Genomic DNA, 17,758 nt, shown 5'->3' on the forward strand with positions numbered 1-17,758 from the left:
AACTTTACTTCCAGTTTTAAGCTTGTAGCCTTTTATTTTGAACGATACGCACCTGGAATTCAGCATTTTGGCACAAAAGGTAACTTCACATAATCCTGGTGAATTTTGAAAATGAAAGTAAAACTAGACGGCAAGAAAAAGAGTAATGAATGGAACCAAATGCTTTAAAACGTTGATTCCTGACCTACCGACCGTTGAGGCACAAGGTTAGTGTTTGTGATAGTGCAAGACAACGTTTATGTGAATTTTGTCCTAATTCGTTGTGATGTAAAGTTGTTAGTTTGACCTTTGGTGAAGTTTTAGGTAAATGTTAAGGTTGTAATGAATCGGTTTCTACTTTCTTTCCAGTATGGTAAAATAATTTATATATATTTTTTTTTGTCTGTAATCAGCTCTTACATAGGTTTGAAGACTAAAATAAACACTAAAATCCATCAGTGCAAGAGTGCAACCCACCATTTAACTTGTTAGCTTGTTGGCTTTACCTCTATTTACAGCTTTTATATGTCATGCCGTCAACTGCTGAGGTTCAATAAGTATTGAGCCTATTTTGGCCAAGTAAGTAAGGGAAAGTACAGATATCTGGTTTTGTTTTTTTTAAATGCAGGTAGGTATTAAAAAGAAAAAGTATTCAGAAAAATAAATACTGACGTAAATTACAGATACCTGGAAAATCTACTTGTTAACCACAGTAATGATGAATTTGTACTCAGTCACTTCTATCACTTAAGAAAAGTGAGGTTGTCTTACCTTTAGAGAGGATGAAGATGAAGATTGACAATCCCCTCAGACGCTTGGTAAATGAGGCCTCCATCTGTGTCAACTGCAATGTAAAAAGGGAGAAATGTCTAATTTAGCTTGTAATACAGCTCGCAAGCGACAAAGAATCTGAATTCCTTCGACAGTCTATATAAAACAGCATGTCCTTATCTAGTGGCTGCACAGGTTTGACAGAATAACGTTTTCTTTAACGATACAATTCTTATCCTGCGCCCAGCAATTTATCTTGACGTCGCTATCAAGGAATACAAGCACTCACACTCAAAACACACACACTGCACTCTTATCACTGGAAACACTCTTCCACTTGAATACACACACGCTCCAACGATTTCCTTTTTATATTTAACTCTCTGGCAGATTCATGTTCTTCAACAAAAAAAGTGAAGAGACTGACGAGGACAATTTCAGGAAGAACTAGAATGGAACAAATGGACAGACCTCCTTGAAGAGAAATGTAGCATGAAACTGTCAAAAGGCTTAGAAAATGTTAATGAGGGACAGTCCTAATTTGGGGTCGATTCAGTTCCACTCCGGTTCTTTAGGTGGCCGTAATGGGTTTCCTTGGCTCATTAAATTTTTTTTAATCGAATTACAGTGCCATACATTGCTACTTTCTTCAGTATACTGAGTCATTTGTGTGAAGTCTAGCTGTATTTAAATGGACTGTAGTTTTGAGCAGATAATACTTCTGTGGCCACATTTAGAAATTAAGTTAAAACTATTTATTTTCATGCCCTGTGATACAATAGTACATAGAGCCATTAGCACATTCTTAACAATTTGTTTTAAAATCTCATTTTACGTTTTAACATAATTTGTATTCGTATTTCTATAATTGACTGCATTAGTTTAACCAACACACATTGTTGTGTACATTATAAGTTTGCCCCTTCAATCTAGCAATTGCCGCCCACAACCCCCACTTTCCGTTCCCCCAATTGTTGCAAAATCTGCAACGTGCATTCGTTGACTTCGGAAGAGCAATATATTAAATGTTGGCATGCATTGGCTTGCCGTGTCCTCATGAATAGTAAACATACAAAATGATAAGTATGTAACACTGCACGAGTGTGTGTGTGTGCGCTCAGTGTCTGTTGTTTGAAGGTTTATAATTACCGTAACATTGGTGCTAATTTCCGTTAGCATGTCTAGCTTCATACTTGTGAGCATTAAGTTAGCGGATGTTCGTTGTTTGATTCTGTTTTATGTGTCAGTTTTACAGTACTGTAAACTATAGCTGGGAGTGACAAATAAACAGCTTTAAGGAAGAACGTTTTTCCTCTTATGTGGAGACTTTTTTGCTATCTGTCAAACTGTCCACAACCACTCTGTAAAAAAGTACTAAAATTATGTAAGTCTTTGAAGGCGAGGTAGCGCGGTACCGTTATAGTACCATTCACTGTGCAACCCTATCAGGTACCGTTGAATTTAGATGACAACACCTTGAGTTAATTTGCCTCCGACATTGCCGGACCTGCAGTGTGACTAGAGCACACACGTATATTCCAATGATGATGCTCAAATGATATATCATCCAGACCTACTCAAAAGTCACACAAATCACTTCAACATATCCTATAGTAGTTACATGACGATTTTCACTTCCCCCTTCAAAAACTTTTTTTTTATATCATGTGATTATGACCAATCAACCACATGTACAGGCGCAAAAAAACACTTCTGCCAAGTTACTCTATTACAGACTGGCTCGCGGTCCAGACAGTCACATTTTAAGCACCACCAAAAGTCTGTGGTGCAGCTGGGATGCTGTTGAAGATGCACGTGGTGATTGTTTTTGGGGGCAAATTGAAACGCTACTGTTCTCCTTGACATCATAAGACAGGAACTGGTGGAACCACACTCAGTTTCATTGTTTATTTGTGGTGTATCCTGAAACACAGACCTGATAAGCGGAGAAGTCCAGTCCATTGCCAGAGGGTGATAGACAGGCACCAGTGAATGCACGTTCTTAATTATCTAAATGTGTTGTATTTTGATTGCCACACTAATTCCGACTAAAGTGCGCCTGAAGCACACCCCTTAATAATATAACAATACAACTTTTCTGATTTGGAATCTCTCTGATTATTTTATATCATGTAAATTGATGGATAGAATTAAAGATACAGGGTCTCTTTCAGCCATGCTTGAGCCATAGAAGTCTACCGCGGTTAAGCATGGCATCGGAGGTCTCATACAAGTCAAAGGAACTAGAGTTAAACAGTCATTTTTTTAACCTTATTTGTTCATATTTGTGTAACTACTTCTAATAAATATTGATCATAATAATGTTGCTGCGTGCATGTAGATTAACTTCCAATATTAAGTTGTTTTTATCCATTTTGCTTGAATGACTAAAGGGACAACGAGCTCAAGTAAATACAAAGAGGCAAAAACTAAAAACTGAAATTAGCCACCTACGATTGGCTGGCGACGTCTAGTTTGTGCCCAAAGTTAGCTGGGATAGGCTCGCAGTCACCCATGACCTTAATGAGGATAAACAGTATAATAAATGGACAGTTGATAATTCGCAGCCAAAATATTATACCACCTAATCAGCAGCACGGTGGACAAGTGGTTAATTTAAGACTTTAAATTGTGCTTAGGTGTGAATGTGAGTGCAAATGGTTGTTTGTCTTTATCTACACTGCGATTGGCTGTCAACCAGTCCAGGGTGTTTTTCCCACCTCTCACCCGAAGTCCGCTGGGAAAAGTTCCAGCACACTTGCAGACCTAATGAGGATAAGGCAAGGCAAGGCAAGGCATGAGCAATGCAAGTTTATTTGCAGAGTACAATTGGTACACTAGACAATTCAAAGCACTTTACAGCTGCATAAAATTGCAAGAAAAATAAAATAATTCAATAAACCATAAAAAGGATCAAAATGAATTAAAAGCTAGGATAAGAGATCAAATACACTCAGTTGTCATATGCACAACTAGGCTTTACACGATGAGGATTTTTGGGGCCAATCAGAGTTTAAAAAAAACGATAACCGATCTGATCACAAGATGGAGGAATGTGTCCATTTAAATGACCTGTTTATTTACTGTATATACTCAAAAAATTATATTTACAATAAATAATGTATCTTCATTCCTATTTTTATGCCAGTGAGGCATAGTGACAGACATAACAAAGGAATGGTCTTCTATTAGATGGCAGGAAGTAAATACACTTATTAATGCATCCACCTTTTGTGACATTTTTGTTTGTGGTATGAGATTTTTCAATTGTAAAATATGTCCCTTGGCTCCATAAAGGTTGGAAATCACTGCTCTAGTCAGATCGTGTATTCTAATAAGTCAGGTCAAACCAACATTACATGACAGAAATAATGGGTGCTAACTTACTGTAATTAAATTACTTTATTTTTAAATTAAATTACTTCACCCACGCCTAAACCGTTTTTTTTTTTTTTTAAATAACTTAATTGGAAGTCAGATATTTACAGTACTACGTCAAAAGACACGTGACAAGGCTAAAAATAAACTAGCTTTTGGATTTAAATATAGTGTGCATCCAGCGATGCGGAGTAAATGTCTTTTGCGGATCCGATCAATGACGTCATTGATCGGATCGGCGATCAGCATAAAATGCTAAATATCGGCCGATACTGATCAGCCCGATAAAATAGGTGTAAAGTCTATGCACAACTAAATAGAACTGTTTTCAGTTTGGTTTTAAACATTGTCAATGTTGAGGCCCGTCTCACACTTTCTGGAACCCTGTTCCAGATTTTAGCAGCATAAAACCGAAACACAGCCTGTTTAGTCCTGACTGAGCACCACCAGGAGACCAGTTCTGAAGTTTCTCAGCGCCTGAGGTTTATATGGCTCTAACATGTCAGAGATGTATTTTTGTGGTAGACTGTGGAAAGACGTGAACACAAGCAGAGCGGTTTTAAAGTCTATTCTCTGAGAGACAGTACGTCAGCGTAGAAACCTGAGCACTGGGCTAATATGGCCGTATTTCCTGGTTCTAGTAAGGAGCAGCAATCTGCATGTACTGCAGTTGTCTTACAGCTAGCTCATTTAGAGAGTCCAGTGAACAGGCTGTCACAGCATTCTAACCTGCTGGAGACAAACACATGGGTCAGTCTCTCCAAGTCAGGTTTAGACACTTTGCCTTTGACTTTGGGAATGTTTTTTTTAGATGGTAAAAAGCTCTCTCGGTTATTGATTTAATGTGGCTGTTAATAAAAGACAGGTTTGAGCCTAGGATTACTCCTAGGTTTCTAACTTGATTATTAAGTCTCAAGGTGACTGATAACACTCTGATAAATGTGGGCCACAGAAAATGATTTAAGCTTAGTCTGAGTTCAGATGGCAAAAATTGCTTTGCCTCCACACATGTATCTGTTTGATGCAGTGACAGAGTAAATCTATAGGCCCATGTTAACTTCGCTTCAGTGAAAGGCAGAGCTAACGTTTAATCCTCGTAGTTGTGGTCGGACACTCTATAGCTTCTTATTAGTTGGCCTAGTGGAAGCATGTAAAGATTGAACATGAATAAGCAGTATAGAAGATGGATTGATGGATTCCAAGGGGGCTCTTCGCTCTGCCCAGTGCTCAAACCCTAATTAGGTGGCAATTCAAAGTGATAAGAAAGCAATGAAATGAAATAGAGACAAGCAAGGCAATAATTGCTTCCTGTGTAACTACCCAGTACAAAAAATAAACAAGAGGCCCAACTGCTTTGTTTGTCATCTCTTTCAGCCTCCATTTGGTGACTTTCACCAGCCTCTTCCACCACTCTAGCATTTGCCTCAATTAGAATGAGGCTTGTCTAGTAGAGACAGTGCAGTGATGAAGACGACACACTGAGGAAAGTAGCATATTAGTGTCACTCCACCCAAAACACAGCTAGTGATGTCCTGGTGACACAAAGCTTTACTGTGTACATCTGCACCCTCCCACATTGAAATGGCACAGGAAGAAGGGTGTGGGTGTGTGTGTGTGTGTGTGTGTGTGTCCATACAAAACAAGCTTATGTTCTTCATCAAGACAGTTTGCTTTTTGCTGCCCTTCTCTCGCAACAACTTGCTGAGGCAGCATGACGTCTAAGCTCACTACACGCATGCACGCACGCACAACCAAGGAATTCCCTCCTCTGCTTTTACTTCCTAGCTCATGTGTGTCTGGAGAAATAGAAACACTGCATTTTTACATTCATTCCGAAACATGACCACCATAGCATTCAAGCGTGAACAATATGTGGACCTCTGACCTCCGCACACGTCATAAGGTGTTTTCCAGTAAAAATTGCCCTTTTGCACCGCTGCATCGTATTCAGCTATGAGTCATGCCATGGCACACCAAGTTTTTTCATCATCATTGTGACAAGGCAAGAAGCAAAATAGCATGTGTTTCACGGGAAACAGCAGAGCAAGAGAAGAAAGGAGACACAATATAGGGTGACAAACCACTTGAATTTGTAACCAAATGGCAAAAAAGCACCTTACACTTTAGCTCAGTTTCCTCACTTTAATGTTTAAGATCATCAAACAAATTTAAATATCAAAGATAACCTAAGTTAACATAAAATGAAGTTTTTAAATGGTGAATTAATTTTTTAAGAACGAAAATATATATATTGAAAGTTACCTGCCCCTGTGTGAAAATATAAATGCCCCCTAAACCTAATAACTGCTTGGTCCACCCTCAGCTGCAACAACTGAAATCAAGCGTTTTCTATAACTGGCTCAATGAGTTTTCACATCTCGGAGATATTTTGGCCCACTCATCCTTGCAGAATTGTTTTAATTCAGCAAAAAATTAGGGTTTTCGAGCATGAATGGCCTTTTTAAGGTCATGCCACTGCATTTCAATTGGATTCAAGTCTGGACTTTGAGTAGGCCACGCCAAAAGCTTAATTTTCTTTTTTTAAACATTCAGAAGTTGACTAGCTGGTGTGTTTTGGATCAATGTCCTGCTGCTGAACCCAAATGCGCTTCAGCTTGAGGTCACAAACTGAGGGCCGAACATTCTCCTTCCGGATTTGCTGGTAAAGAGCAGAATTCATGGTTCCATCAATCACAGCATGCACCACATGCAGTCACAGATCTGCTATCCCATGGGAGGGTCAATCTTTTGTGCTAAAGGACCATATTTGATTTTTAAAACAGACAGATGGGTCAGGAAATTCGTAAATTATAATAATAATAATAATAATAAAATAATTCCTTCTCTTTTAAAAAAATTATTTGTAATTATTTTAGTTACCAATTAACCAATTATTTGATTTATTATATTTTTTTTGTATGTGGAATTTTATCAATTCTTTTTTGTATGTTACTAAAACATAATAAATACTTTAATATATGGCTACCATGCTGCCCTAAATAGAAAACCAACAAATCAAAACAGTAATTACAGTTACTGGTAACTGAGCCTTCTTGTGCCGCATTGACCACATATTCTTATGCTGCCCAGTAAACTAGTTCATTTCACACTATTTGGAATCACGAAACCTCATATGTCAGGAGACCCATAAAACGAGAACCGCCTGTAGTAAGTAAGAGGAGGATGGGAGACTATACATGTGACTCCTACCAAAGGTAAAATTGCATTGAGGTGATAAACAGGACACAATTTCTGTGTTGTCATAGGCTGAGAATTTCCTCGTCGCATTACTTGGCCTCTGTTTCCTGGCTGGCACAGTACGCATACGTGACGTTGAGCTGAGAATAGAATGCACGGGTCTGGCTGAAAGACGTTCCCATCATCGGCTCGTCCGTGTCGGCCCGTCCTTTCAGTGTGTGCACACGCAGACATTAGAATAAAAGGGTGCACAATAGCTGTTCTTTGTTGTCTCGCCACCGCTGAGCTTTGCTGACAGCTCGTGTGAATGAGGTTCAAAGGTCACTGGCTGCTTCAGATTGTTTGAGAGCGGAGTGAAAGGACACCCAACACACACACACACACACACACACACACAACTCCTCCTTCATTGTTCAACAGTAAGCTAGCTATGTAGCTTAGGACAGGGCAAACGACAATGATGTGCTTTCATTATACAGTGGTGCCTCGATTTACGAGCTTATTTCATTCTGTGACCATACCCGTAACTCAAAACACTCATATCTCAACTCATCAATCATGAAATGAAAAGAAATGCCATTAATCCGTTCCAGACCCATAACAGAACCTACAAAAATGTTTGTAACGTATTTGTCAATCGAAAAAAAAAACAGAACAATATTGTACTTTATAAAAACACACAGTACGATTGGCTGGCGACCAGCTCAGGGTGTACCCTGCCTCTCGCCCAGAGTCATCTGGGATAGTCTCCAGCACCCCGCGACCCTAGTGGGAATAAACTGTACGGAAAATGGCTAGATAGAAAAACACACAGTCATAATATAAGAGAATATAAAGAATTAAACAGTTTGTGCATCATGATTCCATGATTCCACAATTTTTGGTTAATTTTCACTGATAACATCCAAGATATCAGTGTTTTGTTTCTAAATACATTAAATATGTTTGAAGTGCTGAAAACATATGACATAAGACTTATAACGTGTAGTGCTGTTGAGATATAGTTGAAGCATCTTTTTCATTGTTTGAATTTTCCTAATTTTGTGGACAGGGCTCAAACACAGCCCCGATGGGCGTACACTTTCTAGCGGGAGTTCCCACCCCCCCTATATATGAATAAAGTGACGTCATTTTGTTTGGCTGCTCAGTTGTGAGTTAGCTGTGCTTAGCTTCAATAACAAGGCCCATTTACCACGCCAACGTGCAGTTAGAAAGCGAACGAAGGCTACACCTCAAAAATGCATCTTTGCTGGATGCCTCAATTTACAGAACAGCTTGGTGACGTTTTTTTAAGCTCCCCCAAAAAATTTTTTAAGTAAAAAAAACATGGATTAACTTTTTAAAGACATGCAGATGGGGAGCTGAACATCAACCCTACCAGCTGACGCTGCAGTGCTCAATTTACGACGAATAGTTTTGTAAACTTTCACCAGAGACAACGTGGCTTCGTGGGTAACTTGATACTGTTGGGGCAGTGCCGACTTGAATGGGGCAGTGCCCGACTGTCTAACTACCTAGGCTTCCTGCAACCGTGCCGCTGTCGTCAGGTGCAACCGTGCCGCTGTCGTCAGGTGCCGTGTTCGGCTGTGACATTATGTCACCAACAACGAGGGTAAGTTGACTTGTGTGCTTATTTTTATGATTATAGTCCACAATAACCATTACATTTTGAAGTTGAGCCTCCTAACGTGATTTTACATCATATAAGCCATCACTCTCTCAGTATGTTTGATTCCTTTTGGCGCATCCATGCAACACGCCCACAATGTCTAGGAGCTGAGAGGTGGCCCTTATTATTCAGGTTTTGAAACTTGATTTTATATAGCGATTTGTTTTAATGATTCAAATTTGGCAGACTTGTTAACATTACTCTTCTCTGTGGTGTGTCAAATTTACGTGCCATTTTTTGGGCCTGCTTGGTGCCACTTTAAACCGACTCTGCCACAACAAAATCAAGTCAGACAAAAATGTCCTCCATGGGAGAGTTCCAAGGCGAAAACCACTGCTGACAAAAAAATAACATAAAAGCTCATCTTACTTTTGCAAAAAAACCAACAACATCTGAATGATTCCCAAGACTTGTAGGAAAATATATGGACTGACGAGATGAAAGTTGAGCTTTTTGGAAGGTGTGTATCTCGTTACATAAAATGCATGAAATGCAGCACAGCATTTCAGAAGAAGAATATAATACCACTAGTCAAACATGGTGGTGATAGTGTGATGTTCTTGGGCTGCTTTGCTCCAGCAGCTTGCTGTGATTGATGGAACCATGAATTCTGCTTTTTAATAGAGAATCATGAATGAGAATGTTCAGCCATCAGTTTGTGACCTCAAGCTAAAGTGCACTTGGGTTCGGCAGCAGGATAACGATTCAAAACACACCAGCAAGTCAACTTCTGAATGGCTTAAAAAAATGAAATGAAGGTTTTAGAGTGGCCTAATCAAAGTCCAGACTTGAATCTGATTGAAATACAGTGGCATGACCTTAAAAAGGCCATTCATGCACCCTCCATTTTTGGTGAATTCTAACAATTCTGTAAGGAAGAATGGGCCAAAAATTCTCCACAGAAGACTCTTTTTCAGTTATAGAAAACACTTGATTTCAGCTGCTGCTGCTGAGGATGGCCCAACCAGTTTAGGGGACCAATGCCTTTTCACGGCACTGTATGCCCATAACTCGAGAAAATACATCTTCCCTGAAGTGTTGTGTGTTTTGTGTTATTTGGGTATCTTGCCATCTACCACCATGCTCATTGTGTTGCGAGGCAGTGGCAAACAGAGTCCATTGCCAGTGAAACGGCCACTTCCTCATTCATTACAACCTGACTGATTATTATCAGTGTAGCATACAATTGGCCATCAAATTATGCCTACAACTCCAAAGAAAATACATCTTCCCTGAAGTGTAATGTGTTTTGTGTTACAGTATTTGGGCTATGTGTCTTGCCATCAGAGCTCTCAGTGACATGCCTCAGTCTCTGGAAGCTCAAAGAATGTCTAAATTCCTGACCATTTTGAAGCCTGATTTCACATTCTTGGTGATTTTTTTGTATCCATTCATTCATTATCCAGCTTGTATCCAAGTATTTTCTGTGATGTGTCAAATAATTTTTTTTTTGCTCTGTTTTAGGGGTGTTTAAAACGATAAATAAGGAAATAAAAGATTGACGCAACCCCCCCCGAAAGACAAGACTATCAACAGTCCTATCAACTGTAAGCAGTGTTAATTCAGATATTTGTCTGAATGTTTTTAGTGATGCACCATAATTTTGTCCCAAATCAGAGCAAAAGTGCATTTTTGTTTTCGGACTGAAAGACTTATTTCACTGAAATAAAACTACCAAAAATATTGTGTCACATCCATCCATCCATCCATTTTCTGAGCCGCTTCTCCTCACTAGGGTCGCGGGCGTGCTGGAGCCTATCCCCAGCTATCATCGGGCAGGGTACACCCTGAACTGGTTGCCAGCCAATCGCAGGGCACATACAAACAAACGACCATTCGCACACACAGTCACACCTACGGGCAATTTAGAGTCTTCAATTAATGCACGTTTTTGGGATGTGGAAACCGGAGTGCCCGGAGAAAACCCACGCAGGCACGGGGAGAACATGCAAACTCCACACAGGCGGGGCCGGGGATTGAACCCGGGTCCTCAGAACTGTGAGGCTGACGCTCTAACCAATTTTATTTAGTCAGTCACCAATTATTTAGTCAGTCACCAATTGTGCGAGTTCTTCCACTTGAAAAGATTAGAGGGGCCTAAAATTTTCATCATAGATATAGCTCACCTATGAGAGACAAAATGAGAACAACAACAAAAATCCAGAAAATCACATTGACTGATTTTTATTAGCAAATTATGATGGAAAATAAGTATTTGGTCACCAATAAACAAGCAAGATTTATGGCTCTCACAGACCTGTAACTTCTTCTTTAACTCATTCCCTGCCAATGCCGTCTAAAGACGTTTTTGAACGGGGATGGGTCGCAGAGGATATTGTGCAGTTTATGTGTGATCGTCAAGCCTCTGGATAACTGCAATGAGGATTGGCACCCTGTAGAGGGCAACAATGCCTTGAGGTGAATGTCCCTCCCCCAGAGGAAGAAGAAGGAGGGGGCAGGGCCGGCGGGGTACAAGAGACAATGAGAAGAGACAAACATAATGGCGGAAAAGAGAGAAGACAACAATGAAAAAAAAATAAAAACCGCTTTTGGTAGTAGAAAATTATTGCGCCAAGGCAAGAAAAATATTCCTGCAACCGACAGGAACGACGCCTTAGATCATGCGAGGAATAAAGGATGACGCTCCGAGGCGATCGCCTTGTTCCAAAGCTGTTGCGCAAAATGCCGGCCCATACATATGGCGAGATGCTGTCGGCCGCTTGCTGGCTGATCGTCTGCCGACCAGGATTTGAATAAATGGGATCCGGAATTGTCAGAGTGAACTCCCTTTTGGATAGCTAGGCGAGCTTCCTCCGATGAAGATCGACGAAGTCCGGCGAAGACGAAGGTAACTCGTTTGCAGCTTGCGTTAGCTACATTGAGCGAGCAAACACGCTCCTTCAATCCTTGTTACATAAAAACATAATTTAGCCCCCCCTGTGTGGAGTTTGTTCTCCCCGTGCATGCGTGGGTTCTCTCCGGGCACTCCGGTTTCCTCCCACATCCCAAAATCATGCGTGGTAAACGGTTGATTGAAGACTCTAAAATTGTCCGTAGGTGTGAGTGTGAATGGTTGTTTGTTTCTATGTGCCCTGCGATTGGATGGCGACCGGTTCAGGGTGTGCCCCGCCTCCCGCCCGGAGATAGCTGGGATAGGATCCAGCAGCCCACGACCCTAGTGAGGATAAGCGGGAAGGAAAATGGATGGATTGATGGATAGTTCACATTACAATGTAACATCTGTTGCCAGGACTGATTTTAATTTTTCATTTCATCCATCTTGCAGGAATTCAACACCCGGAAGTCGAGCGTCTTTTAGGATTGCGAATAAAAGTAATGTTTTTTTTTTTACCCTTGCAAAACACGTCATCAATAAAAAGTATTCTCGAGTAATCGTATGTATTTTTTTTAAACTTACAGGTTATGCATCCAGCAGACGTTCGACTCCCGTTCCAGTACGCAGTACAGACAAAAAAAGGTAATTGAAAGCTTTTTTTCTCCAACAATGTATTTTTACAGTAATAGCTCTATTTCTAAACTGCACAGCTTCTGCTTCGAGCAGAAGTAGTTACTGCTTTCAAGGAGAATGACAGCCACACAAGATCCCATTCGATGCTAACTGAAGAATAAAATAAGATGTGGATAAAAATTTGCTAGATTTTATGCGCAAGGGAATAAAAACCTGGACTATTGAGCAAACAATAGAGCAGGAGAATTTGGAGGAAAAAAGTGCAAGTGCGGGAGGCCCATTTGTTCATGCATTTTTGTCTAATGTAAATTCTGTACATAGTTATACTTGTAAATTATTTTTCAGTCAAAAGTACTTTCTCAGTGTTGTTTTATGTTCAGATGTTTGAAATTTTCACTAAAGAAAAAAAATATTGGTGTCAAAGTCATTGCTCTGCTTGATGTGTCTGCTTTCACAAAAAGGCTGTTTTCTCCATGTTTTTCTTCCAGAAACAGATTTGGCTGAAAGTAGTCTATACTTGACTGACATAATTTAACTTTGCATGCGTGATGAATTATGGGAACAGCGTGGCTGTTCCGTCATCATGCTAGCGCTGACTAGCCTAAATGGAGCGTTCCTATTCTTGTCCAACCTCGCTGCTTTCCGCTGTTCAGGGGTGGAATGCTTGTTGCATGCTATTTAGAGGCAGCCGCCCCAGCTACCTACGAGCTACAGCTAACATAGCTAAGTACGATGCCGAGCCGCGGAGGTGAACGTGCGCCTCACGTCCGTTGTCAGCACAGACACAATACATTGGCGCGGCGCGTTTTTGCAATAACTGTCATGGATAATGTTCTGGACATAATTTTGAAAATATGGAAATTCTGACATATTCTTCTTGAAGTGATTTGACAGCTCTGTAGTTATAGCCAAAAATGTAATTTTACTAATAATTGGTATAGGTTTAAAATTAATAATTGGCAGATGTGCTTTATTTTTATATTAATGCAAAGTGCTTTGCGGTGAATTTTTGTGTGAAAAGCGCTTACAAATAAAGTTTCATTGATTGATTGATTGATTGAGCATTACTTTTGGTGTTTCGGCCTTCGGCTCATTAGTTTTGGCTTTCATTTTCGGTCGCGAATTTTCATTTTGGTGCATCAATAATGTTCTTAAAAAAAAAAAAAAGTAAAATAAAAAAAGGACTGATAAGAATACCATTAAAATACAGGACCAATAAGCAGTAGCTTTAAAAGTAGTAGTATCGTTAAAAGCTTAACGATACCCATCCCTACCTAGTTAAACGTGTGGTCGAGGAACAAATTGAACCTGTATCTCAAGGCACCACTGTAGTTCAAAACAAGCTCTCTGTCGGAGACCAGCACTGTTAGGAAGACGCCATAATTTCAAGTGCATAAACAATGCTGTCACTAAGCGTTTTTGTCAAGACAGCGCATGTGCAGAGAGATTGCAGCCTGACTATTCTGACTGAACCATTTACATGACTTTTGATCGGTTTGGGGAAAGGAATATTCTACCCCTATGAAACCGAATAAAATTCCACTTGGTGTGAGCCTGCATATTCCAATTGAGGTGTTTAAATGGAGCATTTGTATGCGGATTGGATTTCTTACGCAATTCTAATCAGAATACAAGACTTCATGTAAAGACGGCTATTGTTTCCCAGTGTGTCTAACAATGGGTGAACATTTACAGAATTCTATCTGTTTTGAAAAGAATTGCTCTGTGGATACTGGGTCTGAAAAATTTCATGATAAACCATGTTTTAATCCATAAATCCAAGACATAAAATCAAATTGACTGTCTTCTCGGATGCATAATTCCTTTAGGAAGGATCCAGAGAAATAACATGTCAATAAAGCGTCAATACTCTAGCCGCTCACCCATTGATTTTGCAAATGTCCCTTGCATACACAATGCCTCATTGCTCTATTGTTACATTTTGTGAGTTTTGTTTAATGCTTCATTCCAAGAAATGCCAGTGCACCTGCCTGTTCACATAGGGGTGGGTGGCAAGAGTTATGTCAGGTCTGGAAACTTTATTTTTTTTAATAAATCGCTTGCACTGTGAGAAATGTGCACCGTGCAGCAATGTTGTGCGACTGTAAGATAAGACTCAGGCTTTGTTTTGCTCGCACACAATCTGAGAGGCAAAACGGCGCCTTGTGGGCTTTACTGTGTAGATTTGCGGCCTGGAAACAGCAGCTCGACTCATATCCTGAGCTCAGCTGCCGTGGGGACTTGCAACACTTGAAAGAGTTTTTGTTGTAAGGAAACACAGGAATGAGCACGAAAAGAGGCTCAAGGTGAAGTCCCTGCAAAAAAACGATGGCTGGAATGCTCCCTTGGCTACGCGTGCGTGCGTATGTTGAATTCTTGGTATCACCATGGAGATGCTCCATGTGTTTCGATGTGAGCTAAGGAAATTGGAGGAGCAGGTGGAACGCTGCGGATGGTTCCGTAGGGGCTGGGAATAAATCAATAGCACAACATATGAATGGACAAAGGCCAGCATATTATGAAGCCTTCATTAACACACATGCACGCACACACACACTCTAGTGTCACCTAGGTGGGGGGGTCAGGCAGTTTAAATGCCACCAGGGACTTTCTATTCCTCAATATGAAAAATTAAAACAACGAGAAGGGTGGTGATTCACACGTCCGTTGCATCGTTTGCATTTCAGTGTGTACAGGAACAAAAAGGCACCAAAACCAGATTTTTTATTATTTTTATTTTTTATTGAGGTGTATTTGCAGGAGCTTTTGGGTGTTATTTGACACTTTTGTTATCAATTTTAGAGCACAGGTTTCTGCATATTAATGTCTAAACTTTTAGCAGAACACTAATCCCCCACCCTGCCACAAACAGTGAAAAACCACAGGTAAATTGACTTCCCCCAAAATTTTTATCATTGACTATATTAAAAGTTTAAACGTTATATATAGCCTACCGCAAACTATGATACCAAAACTGTTTAATATAATTTCAAACTCTTTATCCTAAAAAATGAAGTACAGATGATACATTACAGATGATTTGATTTCGGAATTTTTTTTTTTACCCAAAGTGCAAATGTACATGCAGCAAAAACTTCCACTATCAACCCAGCCTAAACTTAGCCCCTCCCAGACATTCAAAGCTTTTCGCTTAATCAAGATGTATCACTTCAACATTGTCCCTTGACACCAATGTACTACATTCCTATTAGACAGGGCTCTGGCACCATCTTTCTGGCATCTTAAGGCATTTTAAGGGACACAAAAAACTGTGAATAAGTAAGATTTATTTTCAATTACATCGGGGTGGTTCCACAAATTGTAAGACAGTAAAAAAAAATTAAAGTGTTAAAAGAAGTTAACCAGTGTAAAAGGTAAAAACAATAAAACTTAGCTTTTAGGAGGATGGCAACTTGCTTCACAGATGCCAAATTTTCTAGCAGTCAAGCACCATAAATTGGCATCAACGGACATTTTAGAGTCTCATCATTCCGGGCTACTATGGCGAGTGTGCAAAAATGGAATTTTACAAATGTTTTACACACATTCATTCGCAGTCACTATCTGCCGATCCGCCACGGGGCTGTCGAACCTGTGCCCCATTTGGTCCCTCCACGGACATTACATAACTTCCCATGTCTATTCTTCTTCTCATCATCATTTCGCACCATTTGTTGAGGTCATTCTAAGTTTTGGAAAACCTCAAAATAAAAAGCAAATGATTAGCTGCTGCTTATCTCATCATTTGAGTCCGCAGCCTTAAATAGGCGGACATTTTACACCCTCAAAGCGTCAGCGACGAGTGAAAACCTCTGATTGTGCCCCGCCACACTGTGAGGAAACCACACCATGGGTTCACTTACACTAAAGTCAAGTGCCTTCCTTTTCATGTATGCCCACATTAATTGAAGAATAAAAATGCCATTTGTCGCAAGACTGTTATGGTAATTCTGGGTCTACCCAAACATTTTCGGTGACAAATTTGACTTCCTATACTATAAATACAGTGAACTCTCCCGCCTGTTCGGAATTTGCACGCTGCAAGAATATGACCGAAACCCTTTTTGCTGAAAATGCACCATTTGTGTTGATCCTCATATTTTTGTGCCCTCTCTGGAATGAATACTAGCTTATCGCGAGCTGGCTTGGCGGCAAATAGCAGTCTGATGGAAGATTCCAATAGATGAGGCAGGGGAGAAAACAGGGTGGTAAACTTGTTTGAGTTTCAAAATCAAATAACCTGTATACCATCTATTTTGAAGGTAATGTGTTGTAATATGAGTTTCAAATGATAAGAAAGTGTTTTTGGAACATAATTTAGGGTATAATAAGGGTTTAAACTATTGATGTAGGTAATTCTAATCATTTATAGGGGGCGTCTACTATTCCATTTTGCCCCCCGAACCACCCGCCCTCAGTTTGGAAAACACACCATTAGCCTTTTTCAATTATTAAAACAAAAAACCCCACAACAAACAAAAATATTACCCAGGGGTTTTAAAAAATGAAAAAAGCAATAGGATTGTTTCATCAGTTTACCGTAGGAAAATAACTTACATTTTCCGTAAAGTCTCAAAAAATTCAAATGACGTTAGCAAAAATATCACGCGGCCTAGCTCAATTCCATTTACAAAATTAGCGATAATTGCCTTATACAAAATGCCTTCTTACCTGCGGCGCTTCGACAGGCAGTCAACCTCTAGTAGACTCCGATGAGTTTTGACGCGTACAATTCCCGAAAAAGCGGCTAAAAGCTCCGAAATTTGGACAACTCTGTTCCGCCGGAAGAAGCGAAAGTTGCCCGAAAATGAGGGACGTACACCCGGCTTGGATTCTGGCGCTCTAACCCCTCCAGTGAGGATTCAGTCCAGCCAACAAAGCGTAGCAGGTTGAAGGGAGAAATTAGGGAAGAAGACTCCACGCGTGTCCACCTGTTGCTCTGTTGAGAGTGTATTCAAAAGATACACTGCACAGTATAGTGAAGGCGTTTTTTGGGGGGAACTGGAAAGTGTGACGAAAAGAAAAGAGCGAGTGGGCTGCTTCGAGTGACCGCTCGCCAGGTTGTTGTCAGTCTGTTGTCAGCTCAGCAGGCGAGAGGTGGAAAGGTGGAAGCGCTCATTGTCAAGCCACCTCCTATACACAAGAGGGATTCCGGTTAAGAGTTTTACAATAAAAGGTATCGTACACGGTAGACCGGACTGTGTTGGTCTCTCTTTTCTACTTTGAACGTATGTCAACAGTTTCTAATAATGTCCACGTTCCTGAAATACAAAAGTGCAGATTGCGTTGATTAT

At 40.2% G+C, this 17,758-nt stretch overlaps 1 protein-coding gene across 1 annotated transcript in view; it reads right to left on the bottom strand.

Moving 5' to 3' along the window:
- adgrg1 (adhesion G protein-coupled receptor G1) overlaps positions 1–17,542 on the bottom strand; it is a 28,416-nt gene extending 10,874 nt beyond the window's left edge. The window contains exons 1-2 of the mRNA XM_061669989.1: positions 17,136–17,542; positions 751–823 (exon numbers count right to left, since the gene is read on the bottom strand). Coding sequence (XP_061525973.1) covers positions 751–814 — 64 coding nt within the window. The 5' untranslated portion in view covers positions 815–823; positions 17,136–17,542. The remainder of the gene's footprint in view (positions 1–750; positions 824–17,135) is intronic.
- Positions 17,543–17,758: the final 216 nt, after the last annotated feature.

The sequence above is a fragment of the Phycodurus eques genome, chromosome 2 (genome assembly GCF_024500275.1).
Source record: "Phycodurus eques isolate BA_2022a chromosome 2, UOR_Pequ_1.1, whole genome shotgun sequence".
In the NCBI taxonomy this organism is placed as follows: domain Eukaryota; kingdom Metazoa; phylum Chordata; class Actinopteri; order Syngnathiformes; family Syngnathidae; genus Phycodurus; species Phycodurus eques.